This window comes from Oratosquilla oratoria, chromosome 26 (genome assembly GCF_046742065.1).
Source record: "Oratosquilla oratoria isolate Oo_2021 chromosome 26, ASM4674206v1, whole genome shotgun sequence".
Lineage (NCBI taxonomy): Eukaryota > Metazoa > Arthropoda > Malacostraca > Stomatopoda > Squillidae > Oratosquilla > Oratosquilla oratoria.
This window is the reverse complement of record NC_134802.1, coordinates 55,368,352-55,388,664: the sequence shown is the minus strand read 5'-3', so window position 1 is coordinate 55,388,664 and position 20,313 is coordinate 55,368,352. Positions and strand designations below refer to the sequence as shown.

General features: G+C 43.4%; 1 protein-coding gene across 2 annotated transcripts in view; it reads right to left on the bottom strand.

Moving 5' to 3' along the window:
• Positions 1-12,682: 12,682 nt before the first annotated feature.
• kibra (WW and C2 domain containing protein kibra) overlaps positions 12,683-20,313 on the bottom strand; it is a 48,222-nt gene continuing 40,591 nt past the window's right edge. For both annotated transcript variants that reach the window (XM_076209865.1, XM_076209864.1), the window contains one exon: positions 12,683-15,789. In XM_076209865.1, the coding sequence (XP_076065980.1) occupies positions 15,330-15,789 (460 nt within the window). In that variant the 3' untranslated portion in view covers positions 12,683-15,329. The remainder of the gene's footprint in view (positions 15,790-20,313) is intronic.

Genomic DNA, 20,313 nt, shown 5'->3' with positions numbered 1-20,313 from the left:
AAGAAAGGGAGGCCTTTTGGATAGATTTAAATGAGTACATAGAGTGTTTAGGGAGAAGTGTAAATGTAATAGTACTGGGAGACCTTAATGCTAGGGTAGGAAAGGATCCAATTGGAGTAGTTGGGAAATGTGCAGTTCCAGGAAAAAATCGTAGTGGAGAGCTGATGGTGGAAATGTGTTTAGAAAGAGAGTTGATAGCAATACAGTGTTTCGGAAGAAAGTCAAGCATAAGTACACATGGGAGAGGGTGGTAGATAGAGCTTTAATGGACTATGTAGTGGTAAATAGGATTATGATAGGAAGAGTTAAGGACGTACTTGTGCTAAGGGGAGAGGGTGGGGGAATATCAGATCATTTTCTGGTGGAAGGTAAGTTGAGAGTGGAGGACAGATGGAGAAAGAGGAAAGGGACAAAAGGTAGGGAGGTGCTTAGAGTGAACTCTTTAAATGAAGAGGAAAAGGAGGAGTACAAGAAGAAGCTGAAGGATAGAGTAGAGGTAGGTGTGGAGGAGGAATGGGGATGGTTCAAGGAGGGAGTCACAAAGTGTGCAAAGATGGTGTGTGGAACAAGAAGGACAGGAGGAAATAGAAGAAAGGGTAGTGAATGGTGGGATGAGGAAATGAAGGTTGTAGAAGAGAAGAAGCGAGCTTACACAGATTGGTTACAAAATAGGACGAGGGGTCATATGAGACATACAAAGAAAAGAAAAGAGAAGTAAAGAAAAAGGTAAAGGAGGCAAAGAGGAGAGCAGATGTAAAATGGGGCAAGAGTATGACACAAATTTTTGAAAATAATAAAAAGATGTTTTGGAAAGAAATTAAGAGAGGAAGAGGAGGCGAATCAAGTAGAGAGGAAAAGGTAAAAGGTGCAGATGGAGAGATGATAATGGAAGAGAAGGCAGTAAGGGGAAGATGGGCAGAATATTTTAGGGAGTTGCTAAATGTGAAGGAGGATAGGGAGGGAAAGATAGCTGCAGTGGGAAATGTTAAGAAAATGAGTGATGAGTGAGGAGAAATAAGGAAGGATGAAGTGAAGGCAGCAGTTAAGATGATGAAAGCAGGTAAGGCACCTGGTCTGGATGGATGCCATGCAGAATGTCTTAAAAAAGGAGGTATAGTGATGGTGGACTGGATGGTGAGGTTATTTAATGTTTGCTGGAGAGAAGGTAGAGTGCCGGAGGACTGGAGGAGTGCTTGTATAGTTCCACTTTACAAAGGAAAGGGAGACAAGTGTGAATGTAGTAGTTTCAGAGGGATTAGCTTGTTAAGTGTAGTTGGGAAGGCTTATGGGAGGATCTTGATTGAGAGGAACAGAGGGAGTAATTGGTGAGGAACAGTGTGGATTTAGGACAGGTAGAGGTTGTGTAGATCAGATCTTTGTGGTAAGACAGATATGTGAGAAAGCTATAGGAAAGGGGAAGGATGTTTTTTGGGCCTTTATGGATCTGGAAAAGGCTTACGACAGGGTAGACAGAAAGGCACTGTGGGAGGTTATGTGGATATACGGGATAGGAGGAAAGCTTCTTGGAGCTGTCAAGGATTAGAAATGGAGAGAGTGAGTGGTTTGAGGTAAAGGTGGGACTTCGTCAAGGATGCGTTATGTCACCCTGGCTGTTCAACTTATACATGGATGGGGTAGTGCGAGAGGTAAATGCAAGGGTATTGGGTCAGGGATTGGAGATGGTTAAAGAAAATGGAGAAAAGTGGGAGGCAAGCCAGCTGTTGTTTGCGGACGACACTGCGCTTGTGGCAGGATCGGAGGAGGGATTGAGGAAGTTGGTGACAGAGTTTGGGAGAGTGTGTGATAGAAGAAAGCTGAAGATAAATGTGGGTAAAAGTAAGGTGATGAGATGTACAAGGGGTGAAAGTGGCAGTAATCTGAAAGTGAGCATTAAGGGAGAGCAACTGGAGGAAGTGGATAGTTTTAGATATTTGGGTGCAAAGGTGGAGGTAGAATGTAGATTGAGAGAAGCGAGTAAATGCCTTGGTGGATTAAAAAGTGTAATGAGGAATAGGAATTTGGGAATGGATGCTAAGAGGAGACTGTATGAAGGAGTGATTGTGCCAACAGCACTGTATGGAGCAGGAACATGGAACATAAGAGAGGAAGAGAGAAGGAGCTTGAATGTGTTTGAGATGAAGTGTGAGAAGTATGATGGGGGTTACTAGGCTAGATAGAGTGAGAAATGAGGAGGTAAGGAGGAGAACAGGGGTGAAAAGGGAGCTGGGAGATAGGGTTGATGAAAGAGTATTAGGATGGTTTGGACACATGGAAAGAATGAGTGAAGACTAGTAAAGGAGGTATGGAAGGCAGATGTGGAGGGAGTGAAGATGAGGGGACGTCCTAGGATGAGATGGATGGATGGGGTGAAGGGGGCTTTGGGGAAGAGGGGAATGTCTGTTGAGGAAGGACAGGAGAAGACAGAAGACGGGTGAATGGAGAATGGTTGTATATGGAAGATGTGATGCATGAGGTGGAATGGACGGGGGATGGGGGGTGAGGTAGTATGTGTGAGCAAAATTTTGACGCAGCCCGAAGGGATTTCTCCCCGTCCTCTCCTTTATATGGGGGGTCGCCGATTTAATGAAGTGGCCTTGCTGTGGATGTGCTGTGTCTTGCGACACTGCTTCTGACCCAGGGCAGTGGACAAGGTGCAGGGATGACCCGTCATCCAGGAGGTGCTAAGTTGGGAGGGAGGGTGGAGTGTTTTCGGGGATGGAACAGGTGGGAATGATTTTATGCCTTTTCCTTTTTGGCTACCTCCCTAGTAAGGGGGAAAAAGCCTTGGTATATGTATGATGTATATATATATATATATATATACACACACACACACACCAAGGATTTTTTCCCCATTACAAGGGAGGTACCCAAGTCAAAAGGCACTTAACCACTCCACCCATTTCATTCTCATCCACCACCTTTTCCTCCGTCATCTCAGACATCGTTGCTCCTGATGGATGATGGGTCATCCCCATTTCCTGCCCACTGTTCATAGTGAGAAGCAATGTAGCAAGACATAGTACATTCACACCAAGGTCGCTTTGCTTAACCACTTCAGTACAACTCAAATTGTCCTGTACAGCATTGGCTGCCATGTGTAATTTGCATCACACTACTTACTTGCATTGTAAAATATAAAGTAACTGCAGTGTTACTCATTCTCTTTTACTGAGTAATAATAAACACAGAAAATGTTATCAAACTAGTTCACAGGATACGGGGTTAACTGGTGTACAACTACAAAAAAATTGTAATAAAGATGCAGATGCCGGCATCCTTGTGTACCCACTCATGCCTCCTGACACCTACGTAGTCATCATACCAAAGTGATTAATCAGTGACTGCCCCTCTATGTCCTCTCATACTTTGTGGGAGGCGGAGGAAAGAATGCTGCCTCAGTTTTCTCATTCGTGTTGTAAAAGGTGGCTAAAATAGGATAAAGCGATGGTATTAGGCATTCTGTTTTATACCCCTATGTGGTATATTACTATGAAAAATCTTGCTTAGCACTCCAGGTAAAACATGACCAAGTGCCCAAACTGAGGGTCAAAACTATGCAACATTCTATTTATAGTACACATTGTACAATGGTACCTCTACGCGTGCCCTTATGTAAGCAAAATTCTATTTACGTGGTCAAATTATGGGGAAAATCTTTGCTATTTATGCAGGCACATTGGTGTCCATTACTGCACGGAAAATCAAATCCCACACCACCATCTTGCTGATGTCACCATTCATGTGCTGTGTTGTCTCCTCCCGCCATCTTTGTTGAGTGCATGACTGGTCCTTCTTTCGGCACTTACCCCTTGGTATTGCACTGTTTGTGCATTTAAAATACCTACAAAACAGGTGAGACATCATACTGAAGCTGGTGCTCGTAAGAAAACCAGCATCACAATTGAAAAAAAAAGGGAAGTGATTGCCAAAGCTGCTCAAGGTTTACGTGTGTGTAAGCTGGTGAGAGAGTTTGGTATGCCTGAGTCAACAATAAGAACCATTCTTTTAGATAAAGATAAAATTCTGCCAGCTAATGTGTCTAAGGGTATAAGGTATGTGAGCACACATAAGAGGCCAGCATTGTTGGACGAGATGGAAAGGTTATCGCTTGTGTGGATACAGGAGAAGCAGCATAAGTGCGACAGCTTGAGTGAGGAAATAATCTGTTCAAGGGCTCGCCAAGTGTATGCAGACCTGCAGCAGAATGGGCTGATACCAGTGGCCAGCTTACACCACCTTCAGTGCCCTTTACAGCCAGTAGGGGGTGGTTTGAAAAGTTTTGGCAATATATGGGCATCTACAGAGTGACATGGCATGGTGAGGAGGCAAGTGCAGACACAGATGCAGCTGAGGCATTTGTCAAGGAGTTTGAGGAGCTGGTACATCATGAGGGTTACCTGCCACAGCAGATGTTTGTGATGAAACAGGGCTCTTTTGGAAGAGGATGCCTAACAGCACCTACATTACTGCTGAGGAGAAAGCTTTGCCAGGCCATAAACCTATGAAAGACAGGCTTAGTGATGTTGTGTGCTAATATAAGTGGCTACTGCAAGATCACACCGCTCATAGTGAATCATTCGGAGATGCCACGAGCATTCAAGAGGGGCAACGTCCTGAAGAGCAGACTTCCAGTGATGTGGCGTTCCAAACCGGAGGAGTGGGCAACCCGACAGCTGTGCCAGGAGTGCCTTGAAGGGGCATGCGGCCCCGAGATCAAGAAGTTTCTGCAGGGGAATGGACTGCCACTGAAGTGCCTCCTGCTGCTGGATAATGCCCCAGCACATCCCCTCAACATGCAGGCACATCTTCCCCAAGACCTGGATTTCATCACAATTAAATTCCTGCCTCCGAACATCACTTCCATTCTGCAACAGATAGACCAGCAGGTCATTTCTAATTTCAAGAAGCTGTACACGCATGCTCTGAATGCTGCTTCAACACTACCACCAACACAGACCTAACTCTGTGAGAATTTTGGAAGTCCCACTTCAACATCTTGCACTGTGTCAAGATGATTAGCAAGAGCTGGGAGCAGATTACCATCAGGACTCTACAAGAAGCTATGGCCATCATTTGACAGGGAGCGGGACTTCGAGGGCTTTGAGCCTGCTAGTCCATCGATCATCTCAGACATCGTTGCGCTGGGGAGGGACCTGGGACTGGAGATTGAGGACGGGGATGTTGAGGAGCTAGTAGGGGGGCACGAGGATGAACTGACCATCGAGGAGCTGAAGGAGCTGCATCAGGAGCAGGTCGCCGAACTAGCCCAGAAACAGCAAGAGGTTGGGGGAGACGACAATCGTGTTCAGGTCCCCACCACGGAGGTGAAGGAGGCCTGTGTAATGTGGAGAAACCTCTACGATTTCGTGAGGGTCACACACCTGGACCAGACACTAGTGAGCCGTGTTGCAGGCCAGTTCAATGAACTGTTCATGCCTCACTACCACCAAATCCTGCACACACAGCACCGGTAAGCAACCATCACATAGTTCTTCCTGCCTCATGCCAAATGACAGCATCCTGGTGAGGGTGCCGCTCCAGCTGAAGGAGCACCTCCTCCTTCAGAGGGGGGGGGGGTCAGTAAATAAATTGACGCAGCCTGAAGGGATTTCTCTTTGTATTCTCCATTTCTGCATGAGGAGATGGAGAGGGGGGTTGCTGATTTAATGAAGCAGCCTTGCTGTGGATGTGCTGTGTCTTGTGACACTGCTTCTGACCCAGGGTAGTTGGCGAGATGTAGGGATGACCCGTTATCCAGAAGGATCCGAGATAAGGGGGGGCGGGGATGGAAGTGGAGTATGTTGGGAAGGTATGGAGGGTAGTGAATTTTATGCCTTTGTTTTTGGCTGCCTCCCTTGTAAGGTGGAAAAGCCTTTGGTATCTGTGTGTACATTTCCCTGGGAGAGAAGTATCTTTAGGGTTGATGTGGGTGAAGGTGAAACTGAGATGGGAGATGTGGGTTTTTCTAAGCACACATGGACCTGGTAGTTGTAAGAGTTGAGGAAATGGAGACTTTTTGAATACATTTAAATGAGTACTTAGAGTTTTGAAAGGAATGTGAATGCAGTAGTGTTTGGAATGCTGAATTAGGGGATTAGCCAATAGATGAAGTAGAGGGAATTCTGGAGTGGTGGGTAGAAATTGTTGTGGAGAGCAGATGATGTCTTGAGAGGGAGTTCACAAAAGAATATGTTTTAGAATCTAGTACAAGTGGTGCAAATGGTAGATGGGAGTGGGTACATGCCTTGACTGGCTACCTCCCTTGTAAGGGGGAAGAGGTCTTTGGTATATACTTTTAAATAGATAAGATAGCAAATATGCCCTGAAGGGTTCAATGACCAGAGTTTGGGCTACTGTAAGAACATATTGCAGAAGATGCATTGATGTTAAAGAATAATGAAAGGGAAGTAGAAATATTTACTTTCTGCATGGATACATGCTTTTTCTGTGTTTTCCTTGCCAATTGTAATTGTTATTTCGAACTATGTGTTTTCATTATCTGCACTTCATGTATATTGATTCAGTGTTTGCTAGGTCTCTGTCCTATAGAATGGACATAAATTCACTAGAATCAGTACAGAGAAGAATGACGAAAATGATACATGGACTCAGAAATTTGGCTTATGAGGAAAGACTTAGGCACCTTAACTTACACTCTCTGGAGAGATGCAGAGTACGGGGTGATCTAATAGAGGTGATCAAATGGATCAAAGGCTTTAACAAGGGTGATGCAAACAAGGTCATATTAAAACAACAGGGCAGGACTCGTAGTAATGGATTTAACTGGACAAATTTAGATTTAAGAAGGAAATAGGCAAGAATTGCTTTACTAATAGGGTGGTTGACGAATGGAATAGACTTAGTTACCATGTAGTGAGCACTGAAACTATTAGTTGTTTTAAGAAACAGACAACTTTATGGATGGGGATGACAGGTGGTGATGGATATGGAGCTGCCTAGTGTAGGCCTTATGGTCTCTTGCAGTCTCCTTCATTCTTATGTTATTGTTGTTATTATTATTATAGCTTTATACTGGGGGTATTGGGTAAGTCACATGTACTGAGTCTTAGGTCAAAAGAGCATATGGGTTGTAATATTTGTTGGCGATATTATAGGCTTTTTTATTGATTATCTAATTTAGTGTCTGTGAGTAATTGTGTTGTGGAATAGTGTTATGAATCCACCCTTGTGTCGTGTGTTGTCTTCTCTGATTGTTGTGTAATCAGTGAATATGGGTATTGTTATATGTGAATCCAACATTGTTTTTTGTATGTGCTATATATATATCATGTTCATGTAGGAAGTGCAGCAACTCTTGAGTGTTTGCTAGTGAGTCCATTTATATTTATTTGTAGTATGTGTATAGTGTGTGCTTTTGTTTTTGTGTATTTGTGGTTGTGAGTGTTGTTATTAGTGGATTGTGAGGTACATGTAAGGAAGCTGGACCAAAGGATGTGTGCATAGGGCCCAACTAGATTTGAGACTCTGGGTGGATATGTCTTGTGGCTCTCGACCTATGGGTGAGTGTTAGGCCAGTGGTCTATATCCCACGTTGGGCCATCAAATGTTAGGCTGGTTGTCTGCCCCACATTGGGCAACCAAATGTTAGGTTGGTAGTCTGCCCCAGGATGGGCAGCCAGTTAGGTTGGTTGAAGGCAAACTCTGGTGGATAGAAAGTTGGTTTTGTTTAACAATTGAATGTTAGGTGCCATGGGGGGGGGGGGGGACGAGAAGGCGAGGGAGTTGACAACTGAGTTTCAGGTCTTGTCCATGGGCGATTTGCTTGTGAGGGAACAAAACAGGGATGGGGGGCGAAAAGCAAGGTGCAGAGAGCTGGGCTCACGGATGCTTCTTCGAGGGTATCTGCATTTTCGGGCATTGGTTCCTCCTGTATATACACAAGCCCGTCATGACCCGTGTTCTTAATTACTATGAGCTCAAGTGTGAGGCGAGGGAAGTCGGAGGCAAAATGTTCTGACGCCGGTGACTCTCGAAGACAGAAGGTAGGCGTTCCTCAGTGAATCCAGTGTATATCACGGGCTGGCCGAGGTAGTAATCGCTGAGGTTGGTGAGCTGCACGTATGTTCCCGAAGGAGAGTTTGTATGATTGTCATGCGGCAGACCCTAGCACTGGTTAGTCATCCTGGGGCCTCACGAGGGATTCACTTAAGGAGGCTTTGTCCCACCCGTGGGCCTCAAGGAACCTCTGGGTCGCGTCGCAGCTGGGCAGACGCTAGCGTGTCCCGTGGGGCCACCTGGGGGTCACTAAGGTCGTCAGGCGCCGAGAAGAGGTGAGTCGAAGGAATGAGGACCGGTCGTGAGGAATACTCCTAACAGTGAGATACTGGTCCAATCAGAAGCAGTGGCCAAATTGACCCGAAAATCTCACAGGGATCCAGGCATTTCTGAGCGAAATCGTGAGGTCGGCCGATTTGGTCCAATCTTTCCCCAGAGGGTATGAGACGTGCATAGACCACTGTGAGGTACATATGAGGAAGCTGGACTAAAGGGCGTGTGCATGGAGGCCAGCCAAATTTGAGATTGTGGTTGGATGTTTGCCTTTCCGTCTCTAGCACCCGCACCAATGGCCTGAATGATCCTCAAATGATATCCGCTGGAGGCCTTGTGGCCATCGACCTATGGGTGAGATACTAGTCCAATCAGAAGCAGTGGCCAAATTGATCCGAAATCTCACAGGGATATCCAGGCATTTCTGAGCGAATTCGTGAGGTCGTCCGATTTGGTCCAATCTTTCCCCAGAGGGTACGAGACGTGCATAGAGCACTGTGAGGTACATATGAGGAAGCTGGACTAAAGGGCGTGTGCGTGGAGCCCAGCCAAAGTTGAGATTGTGGGTGGATGTTTGCCTTTCCGCCTCTAGCACCCGCACCAGTGGCCTGAATGATCTTGAAATGATATCCGCAGGAGGCCTTGTGGCCATCGACCTATGGGTGAGATACTAGTCCAATCAGAAGCAGTGGGCAAATTGACCCGAAAATCTCACAGGATCATCCAGGCATTTGACCGAAATCGTGAGGTCGGCCGATTTGGTCCAATCTTTCCCCAGAGGGTACGAGACGTGCATAGACCACTGTGAGGTACATATGAGGAAGCTGGACTAAAGGGTGTGTGCGTGGAGCCCAGCCAAATTTGAGATTGTGGGTGGATGTTTGCCTTTCCGCCTCTAGCACCCGCACCAATGGCCTGAATGATCCTCAAATGATATCCGCAGGAGGCCTTGTGGCCATCGACCAGTGGATGTACTGTGGCTTGCTAAATTGCCACTGACCCATCATCCATGATGAGCTAAAATGAGGGAGGAAATGGTGGTGGATGGAAGTATGAACTTTTGGCTTGGCTACCTCATTTTTAAGGGGGAAAAACCCCTGGTATATAGATAGGAAACTAGTATACATACATATTACACAGATTAATTGACTGAATGAAAAACAGCTTACTGATCTAACATCAACAATCTACTAACGCCTCTTAAAACTCCAATTCATACAGATATCATCCCAAAAGAAATCCAGCTCACAAACAAAATTTACACTGGCATGCATATGTACAAGACACCATACATACATATACCAAAGGCTTTTTTCCCCTTACAAGGAAGGTAGCCAAAAAACAAAAGCATAAAATCCACTCCCACCTATTTCATCCATCCATACTCCACTCCCTCTCTCTTTTCTTGGCTCCTTCTGGATGACGAGTCATCATTGCATCTCGCCCACTGCCCTGGGTCAGAAGCTATGTAGCAAGACAGCACATCCACAGCAAGGCAGTTTCATTTAATCGGCAACCCCTCTCTCTGTCCCTTCACGCAGAAATAGAAAAGATGGGGGAAAATCCAGGCAGTGTCAAAATATCATTCACACATACTCCCTCACCTCCATCCAGTCCCTTCCAAGCATCACAGAATCTTCCAAACACAACCATCCTCAATACCCCTTTTCCCCCATCCATCTCATCCTTGGTCATCCCCTCATGTTCACTCCCTCCACATCTGCCTTCCACACCTCTTTTACTAATCTCACTTCATTCATTCCATGTGTCCAAACCCTATCTTCCAATTCCCTTTCCACCCCTGCTCTCCTCTTCACCTTCTCATTGCTCTCTCTATCCAGCCTAGTAAACCCTACCATACTGCTCAGGTATTTCATTTCAAACACATTTAAATTGTTTATCTTTTTCTCTCTTTATGTTCCAGGTTTCTGCCCCATACAGTGCCGTTGGCACAATCACTCCTTCATGTAATCTCCTCTTAGCATCCATTCCCAAATGTCTATTTCTCATTACACTTTTTGATCCTCCTGGGCTACTCTCAATCTACATTCTATCTCCACCACCACTCCTCTCTTTCCTTCCACATTTGCACCCAAGCTATTCACTTCTTCCACTCTCCCTTAATACTTCCAATTTGCTGCCATCCTCTCCCCTTGTACATCTAATTACCTTAATTTTGCCCACATTTATCTTCAACTTCCTTCTTTCACACATCTTCCCAAACTCTGTCACCAACCCCTTCAATCCCTCTGATCCTGCTACAAGCGCAGTGTCGTCAGCAAACAGCTGGCATATCTCCGCATTTTTCTTTATTTCCTTTAACCATCTCCAATCCCCTGCCCATTACCCTTATGTCTACCTCTTGCATCACCCCATTCACGTATAAATTGAACAGCCAAAGCGTAATAACACATCCCTGGTGAAGACCTAGCATTACCTTAAACCACTCTACTACTGTCATAAAAACTCTTGACTACTCTTAACAGCTTTCCTCCCACAGTACCTTCCTGTGTACCCTGTCATAAGCCTTTTTCAAATCCGTAAAGGCCCAAAAAACATCCTTACCCTTTCCCAAAGCTTTCTCACATATCTGCCTTACCACAAAAATTTGATCCATGCAACCCCATCCTAAACCCACACTGTTCCTCACCAATTACTCCCTCTGTTCCTCTCCTAATCCTTCCAAACTACACTTAAAAAAAAAAAAGAAGAATAAGAAAGAAGAAGAAGAAAGAAGAAAGAAGAAGAAGAAAGAGGAAGAAAAGAAGAAGAAGAAGAAGAAGCCAAAGAAGAAGAAGAAGAAGCCAAAGAAGAAGAAGCCAAAGAAGAAGAAGAAGCCAAAGAAGAAGAAGAAGAAGAAGCCAAAGAAGAAGAAGAAGAAGCCAAAGAAGAAGAAGAAGAAGCCAAAGAAGAAGAAGAAGAAGCCAAAGAAGAAGAAGAAGCCAAAGAAGAAGAAGAAGCCAAAGAAGAAGCCAAAGAAGAAGAAGAAGAAGAAGAAGCCAAAGAAGAAGAAGAAGCCAAAGAAGAAGAAGAAGCCAAAGAAGAAGAAGAAGCCAAAGAAGAAGAAGAAGCCAAAGAAGAAGAAGCCAAAGAAGAAGAAGCCAAAGAAGAAGAAGCCAAAAGAAGAAGAAGTCAAAGAAGAAGAAGCCAAAGAAGAAGAAGAAGCCAAAGAAGAAGAAGAAGCCAAAGAAGAAGAAGAAGCCAAAGAAGAAGAAGAAGCCAAAGAAGAAGAAGAAGAAGCCAAAGAAGAAGAAGAGGCCAAAGAAGAAGAAGCCAAAGAAGAAGAAGAAGCCAAAGAAGAAGAAGAAGCCAAAGAAGAAGAAGCCAAAGAAGAAGAAGAAGCCAAAGAAGAAGAAGAAGAAGAAGCCAAAGAAGAAGAAGAAGAAGCCAAAGAAGAAGAAGAAGCCAAAGAAGAAGAAGAAGAAGAAGCCAAAGAAGAAGAAGAAGAAGCCAAAGAAGAAGAAGCCAAAGAAGAAGAAGAAGCCAAAGAAGAAGAAGCCAAAGAAGAAGAAGAAGAAGCCAAAGAAGAAGAAGAAGAAGAAGAAGCCAAAGAAGAAGAAGAAGAAGCCAAAGAAGAAGAAGAAGAAGAAGCCAAAGAAGAAGAAGAAGAAGAAGCCAAAGAAGAAGAAGAAGAAGAAGCCAAAGAAGAAGAAGAAGCCAAAGAAGAAGAAGAAGCCAAAGAAGAAGAAGAAGAAGCCAAAGAAGAAGCCAAAGAAGAAGAAGAAGCCAAAGAAGAAGAAGAAGCCAAAGAAGAAGAAGAAGAAGCCAAAGAAGAAGAAGAAGAAGAAGAAGCCAAAGAAGAAGAAGAAGAAACCAAAGAAGAAGAAGAAGAAGCCAAAGAAGAAGAAGAAGCCAAAGAAGAAGAAGAAGAAAAGACGACAACGACGACACCATACAACATTAGGGTTGGCCATAAACAAAAATTTCCCTGGAAAATACCAAACATCTCAACTTATACTGCCAAATTCTAAACTTACCTAGACAACACTATCTTGAGGATCTTGCTGGCCAATTTGGTGGCTGTTCCTGTTCCATGGTAAAAGATTGACAGTCACAATTTGATGATGTACAACATACATGTTTTTCTATCAAATGACATTGAAGCATCACTATCTGTACTGTTGACAGTTAGGTATTATCATTGTAGCCTCCAAAGGCCTGTAGTTGAAATCCTGGCAGGGTTGATAATACAGATGTCTTGATGGTAGTAATAAATATTCTTGTATCGTGGGTATATGCACTTCTGGATACATTTGATAGAATCAAAACTTAGCTGCCTGATAGCTGTAATATAATATACTGAACAAGAAATTCTTTATAAAGCCATCCAGTTAGTTCCTGGCAATATGCTTCTACCCTAGTGCTTTAAAGGTTTGAATAAAACAACATCTCAGTTTCTTCTTTGTTAGCATAAATAACAAATCTGTACCAATGGTACATTGTAATAGTTTGAATTATATATATTTACATATTTACAGCATCTTAATATTTGGTTTAATGTAAAATTACACAAGTTAGCATTTACAAAAAGATTACATAAAACTATGTGGTATATAAGTATTCTTCTAAATAAATAGTTTCCGAATTCTTCCTACAAACTTCATTTGAACAAGATTGTCTACATTATCACTACCAAGAAACCATTTCTTCAACCATGCAATGACCCTTGCTCCAGCACCCAGGACCTTGCAAAATGCCAAACACACTTCCTTTACATAACCTTGAGCAGTTTCAGGCTTCCAACCTTTGTATCATGTTTGGCAAGTAAATTTACTAAAATATCTTTCAAAATGGCAAGTGAACAAGGCCATAATAGTCCAAATATTTAAAATCTATTCAAACAATAAAATAAATTCTATTTACATATGAAAATTTAACCGACATTTATAAAATGAAAATATTGGCCAAACCTTAAAATCTACAAAACTTTGGACAAAGGTTTCTCCACTACTCATGTTCTATAATGAATCTGATAAATAAAAATGAATTGGAAAACTTTGCATAGACAATAAATGGATAGTAATATGAAGACCTGATAGGCTAGGAAGTTCTGTAAGTTTGAATATGGGAACTGGGAAGATGGACAGTATATGATGAAAGAGCATGCCAACAGAAGACCTTTCAGTCAATATTCACTGATATAAACTATGATTAATGTTACTAGTGTGAAAGAAGAAACATGGATGAAATTTGTAAACTGGAAGGAGGATGACATTTCAGTGCAACTTTTTGACAACTGCATTGCATTTGACATTATCAAACATTTGGCACGAAACAAGTGATTCATGAGTGGAAGGATTACCGTTCGCTGGTATTCAAATGAATGGATGAAAGAAAACTTACCCTGTATGCACAAGATATGAGAAGACAATTGCAACTGTTTTACAACATAACAATCTACTATACATTTGCTCTAGATCCAGTGGTCTGGACAGAGGAAATTTTATTAACTAATAAATTCTTATACCCCCCCTCCCCAACAGTCTTATTACATAGACTGTGTATATATTGCAGGAATTCTAATGCATTTGCACATGGTGTGAAATAAAAGGGTAAAATTGCTGTAACCATTTGAGAGAGACTAATGGGAAGCAGTGGAAGGTAGAAAGAAAAAGAAAAAAAAAAAAAAAAAAAAAAAAGGAGAAGAAGAAGAAAAGGAAGAAGAACCCTAGTGGGTAAAACTATAGTTAATATACTCCCTAACAAATGGCAGATATCAATGTTTGGTTCAAGTCAGTATAGATTCCACTATACTTTAAATAAGATTAATTTCAAACATACCCCCCTCCCTCCCTTACCCTTACCCACTCATGTCCAAGGCATCAACAGTGAAGACCAATCCATAATCAATAAAGGTTCTGTACCAAAACCTTTTACAACTGAGGAAAACAGTCATCACCTTATCACAAACACTGGAAGACAGTCTGCCGTAGCATTACTGTATACTCAACCATCGTTACAATGGGTGATCAAATCTCGTTTGGCAAGTCACGTCATAGAAAAAAAAAAAAAAAAAGTCACCTCTATCAAGAGTGGCAGTCTGTTATGTTAGTATGCCCTTCTTGTCAGAGCCCAGCCCAAATCAAGATCTATTTGTATATTAACTACAAATATATATCCAAAAATAAATAAAACAATAATAATGCATACCATGATTGTCTTACACAATTAATGGGTTCATTCCCAATAAACGTTTGGAAAAATAAAGTATAAAATCACACTTCTGAAACAGCTGACATTGGGCAGTCTGTGGGATTATGTATGTCATGTGTCCATTGTGAAATGACTGTTAGTCCATGGCAAGATAATGGTCCCAGGTGCTCAGGGAGAAAAATCTGGTCCATTCATCACATAAAATATAGCCACTTGTGTCACGCCCACACTCAATGAGCGGATCCTTGTAGATCCACATTAAACAAGGTGTTTCTCCACCTTACCACCACTGTCTAGTTTCCCCCACGCACCCAAGTTACTTTCTCGATATGTAAGCTGCCCCACTTGTGTAAAGCTCCTAGCTTATCACAAATGCACAGGTAAACATACCCTGCACAAATGAAAAATACCACTGTACAAGTAGCCAACAAGCCAATTTCTCAATGTAACATATTAGTGAAACTTAACTATGTAAGTTTCAGTCACCTTCAGTCTATCACAATCTACTTGCATAGAAAATTATAATGTTAAAATTTTGTTTTAATAATCTGACCTTCAATGCAGTCAATAAACTTCTTTCTCCCATAGAGGGTAGGCTTAACAGATGATCTGTATGTGCTAAGCCCCATTATGGCTGGTACACCAGATCTTCCTAATGTGAGTTAAAGCTGAGGAAAGAGATTCTAGGCTTCCTAGGTAGAGCACCAAACCGCTAAGGCTCTGTAACAGCACCGCCTGGCTTGTAACACCACAGCGCCATGCACTCCAAACTCGAGCCTCATTACAGCAGCCGTACATTCTTGGCATTGCACCTCTATTGATTTATGTTAACCCCCACTTCTACTCATCCACATTTGTTCACCATCACATGCTATTCCAGTGAGTCACACCTCCACGCCCTGATCATCTGAGCTGAACAAGATGTCTCGGTGGAACACTTTGGGGATTGCACCTGTCACTGATGGTTTTGAACTTGCTACACTAGATTTTTGAGTCACAGGGCAAGAGGGAGTTGCACTATTTGTAGTTTGTGTGGGCGAGGAGGCTGTGCTTGTTATCGTATTCGTCTGCCCTTTCCTTTCTCTACGTATTCTATGCAAATTCAGCCGATGTTGTGAGGAGAGTGGAGTTTCTGCTTCCAAGCAAGATGGAGTGAATGCGGATTGTTCCCCTGAAACAATAGGGGACTGCGGACCTGATGATGCTCCAACTTCCGCAGCAAAATTGGTGATCCCTCCAGGTAGACACTGTGTACCCTCTGGAGTGTCCAAAACCTCCGCATCAGCATCCACATTAAGTGGTGGTATGCTTGGTGAAGACTTGAGGAAAAAGGCCATTTTTTCCCTGAAAAAGAACAATCAATATATAAATGGCTGCCCAACGTTTAATCTTTATTTGTCTATCTATATACCAAGGAGGGCAGTGGACAGGATGCAGGGATGACCCATCATCCAGGAGGTGCCAAGATAATAGGGAGGGAGGGGAGTGGAATATATAGGAAATGGAATGGGTGGGAGTGGTTTCTATGCCTTTTTCTTTTTGGCTACCCCCCATGTAGGGGGAAAAAGCCTTTGGTATATGTATGTATATACCGAGAGCTTTTCCCCCCTTATATGGGAGGTAGCTAAGCCAGAGGCATGTATACCTATTCCCACCCATTACACTCCCCTCCAACCACCCCTTCCATCTCAGCTCTTCATGGATGATGGGTCATCCCTGCATTTGCCAAATGTCCTGGGTCAAATGCAATGCAGCAAGACACAGTATATCCACAGTAATGCCACTTCACTTAATTGGTGACTCCCCCTTCTCCATCCTCTCATGCAGAAAAGAGAAGACAGGGAGAAATCCCTTTAGGCTGCTTCAAAATATCATTCACAAACAAACACTCCTACCCCCCCATCTCCCATCCCTACTTTCCTTGCATAACAATATTATCAATACAGTCATTTCCCACTTTTGAGTACCCAAGGCATTTACTTGCTTCCCTCAATCTACATTCTACCTCCACCTCAACTCCATCCCTTTCCTGCCACATTTGCCCCCAAGTATCAAAAGCTATCCTCTTCCTCTAGCCTCTCTTCCTTAACCACTTCCATACGGTGACGCCTACGTAGGCGTCATGAGGAGCAAGTGGGTACGTGATGATGCCGACGTCGGCGTCTTGATTAAATTCATTGTAGTTGTACCTACGTAACTTCCATTCTCTCTAAACTGGCTTCATCATATTTTCTATTGTTATCAAAATTGACGGGTGAAAGAGAACGAACGATTGAGCACTGACTTCATTTTTTATAATGCGATTATTATGACGCAACATCACATGTCAGGCAGCTAATGCTGCCAGACGTGTGATGTGCCCCAGAGTGAAGGGGTTAACACTCATGTCACCTTACTTTCACCCACATTTATCTTCAACTTCCTTCTCTTGCACACCTTCCCAATTTCCCTCACTAACTTCCTTAACCCCTTCCATACGGTGCCGCACACGTAGGCGTCATGGGGAGCGAGTGTATTCGCGAGGCGGCCATATCGGCGTCTTGATTATATTTATTGTAGTCGCCCTTCCATAATGACATTCTTTCTAATTCTTTTGTAATCGCATTTTCTATGGTTATCAAAATTCACGGGTGAAGAGAGAACGATCAATATAAGCGGTGACTATATTTTATAATGCGAGTATTATTATGACACGTCCTACGGCTGGCATTGCTGCTGCTACCGAGATCTAAGTCCATGACGCCTACGTGTGCGGCACCGTATGGAAGGGGTTAATCCTTCCTCCGATTCTGCTACAAGCGCAATGTCATCAGCAAACAACAACTGGTTGAATCCAACATTCATCCTCTCCTGGCTAAATTCAAGTACACAGGGGGCCAATGATGGGTACCAGCTTGTGATGGTTCTATAAGAACAGACATCAATGAGAACCATCTCCCCACTGCTTGTCTTTAAATTCTATCAACACACTTACTTTCATTTAGTGGTTAAGCCCTTGGCATCCTAGTTTTAGATATTAAGCCCAAAATCTATCCATTTCAACTTTTCACAAAACATGAACAGAAAACTGGCAACTGTTCCCTTCCTCCTCCTCCTTTCCTTCTTCTCTTCCTCCTACTACTCAGATGGTGACAAAGAAACTAGTCTACCTATATTCTATATACCAAGAGCTTCTTCCCTCTTATAAGAGAAGTAGCCAAGTCAAAGGTACACACCCACTCCCATCCACCACTCGTTTCCCTCACATCTTAGCTCCTCATGGATGACAGGTCATCCCTGTCTCAGGACAGTGATGACAAATAGATGACATAAATACACACATATACCAAGGATATTTTCCCCTTATATGAATGGTAGCTGAGTCAAAGTACACACCCATTTCATACATATTAAACCTCATTTAATATCCCTTCCACTTCAACACCTCATGGAAGAAGTTACCCCAGCCATGCTGCTCAGGTCAAAAGTAATGCAGTAAGACATAGAACTTCCATAGTGGGGCTCAACAGCTGATGCTGGTCCACATTGCTTTATTAGGGTGTGGTCACACTTTCCCATAACCTTTTGGAAACTGCTTGAAGTGTGATGGACACATATCACATGCATGCTAGCAAGTGACAGCTTATCCCTATTCTGTGCAAATTCCTTCTGAAAGAGTCAATCACTATGCCCTACTTCTTCCTTGAGGTCCTGGAGCTGCAACGTCTACGTCGTGGGACCACCCCCCAACCCCAAGAGTTGGGGGCCATCTCTACGCAGATGGCACCGATCCCCAAGGAGGAGCTACGCCTACCTGGGGGAGTACCACAATCCTTTTTTTCCAACACACAATGTTACGTTTTTTCTGCACTGAGGGGTCATTTTCCGGCGATCACCCCTCTTCTTCTACTTTTAGCCGGAGATGTAGAGAGCAATCCTGGGCCCACCACAAAATACACATGCCCAACATGCTCTAAACCCATTACTTCGAGCAAACAGACAAAGGGCTCAGTTCAGTGCAATATGTGCAAAAACTGGGCCCACCTCACTTGTACAACACTTGCTGACACAAACCAATACACAAACACTTGGACATGTTCTACCTGCCCTCCAGTAACCCCAATCCCACCTCCCCAACCACAGCCAGCACCCTTACCCACTCCCAATTTCCCCTTGCCCTTACCCCCGATTAGTACTCCCCTTCCTTTGTCCCCGATCTCTCCTTTCCCCCCCTCTGACCCAGATCCTACACCTTCCCCACTACCACCCCAACCTCAACCCCAAACGGCAACATACAACACATACAAAACACACAACATCAACATATTACAACACAACATTGACGGTATTAACACTAAAAAACATGAACTTGAACACTTTCTTAAACAACACAACATACACATTGCAATTCTACAAGAAACAAAATTAAGACACTCACACAAAACACCATCATTTCATAATTACACCACCATCAGACAAGACCGGACTGACGGCAATGGCGGTGGACTCGTCACCCTGATCCACCATTCCATCTGTTTTGTGGACACAAGTGCCACAACCAAAATTCTCCTCCCTACCACAGATAACACAACAGAAACCCAATCCATTCGTATCCGCACAGGCAACAATTCAACACTAACAATAGTTAACATGTACATTCCCCCCCAATCATCCCCCACAGTTCCAAACACCTTCAGACCTCAGCTCAGCCAACTAACCTCAATCCCCAACCTGATCATGGGTGGTGACTTCAACGCCAAGTCGTCTGCCTGGTTTGTCGACAACCCCGACACAGACAGAGGGCTTGATATACAGACTCAACTCGACTCATTGACTATCATGAACAACACGCATAATCATACACATATCCCATACCAAGCCCTCTACACTCCCTCCTCTCCTGATATCACCTTTTGCTCCCCCTGCCTAACCCCAACAACATCATGGAGAGTGGTCGGAGCCCTTGGTTCTGACCACCTTCCAATCATCATCACCACCAAAACAAGATGCACCCCAGCTGGCCACAGACACACTTACACCAATTACAAGAGAGCTAACTGGGAAGCCTTTAATGAAGAGACAGAACAACATTTTGAAACACTTAACAGTACACCAATCACAAACATAAACAATGCTGTGCACGCTTTTAATACAATCATACAAAACGCAGACAAGAGATACATCCCTAGAGGCAACAGAAAATCACACAACCCCAACTTCACACCAGAAATCCAAGGCCTCATCAGACAGCGTGACACACTTAAACACGATACCCCCACACCTATCCCTCAAAACATAGCAGACCAAATACAAACACTAAACACTGTGATTGCCAATAAAATACATGAACAAAAAACACAAAATTGGCAAAACTTTATCAATACACTTGATCACAAAACAAACACCAGCAAATTGTACAAAACACTCAACAGCATCACACTATCCAACACTAACACTACACGCTCTCACGCAGCAATAATCACAACAACAGATAATCTACCCTCAAACAGACAACAAGCAAACGCACTCATACGTCATTTTGCACAGACGAGCCATCTTACATCTCACCCTGACGACCGACGCACCATTCGACGTAAGAAAGACTTTCCCACAGACTCAGACTATACACCCTTCATAGACAGTCAGACAAAACTCATAATGCATAGTCTCAAGCACTCATCTGCCTGTGGCCCTGATAACATAAGCAACATCCACCTAAAACACATTGGACCACAAGGTATACACGCACTCACAAACATTGCAAACTACAGCTATTCACACAACACTATACCCGACATCTGGAAGCATGGTAAAATAATCACCATCCCAAAACCGAACAAAGACCCAACAATCCCATCATCGCACCGCCCAATCACACTTCTCTGCACC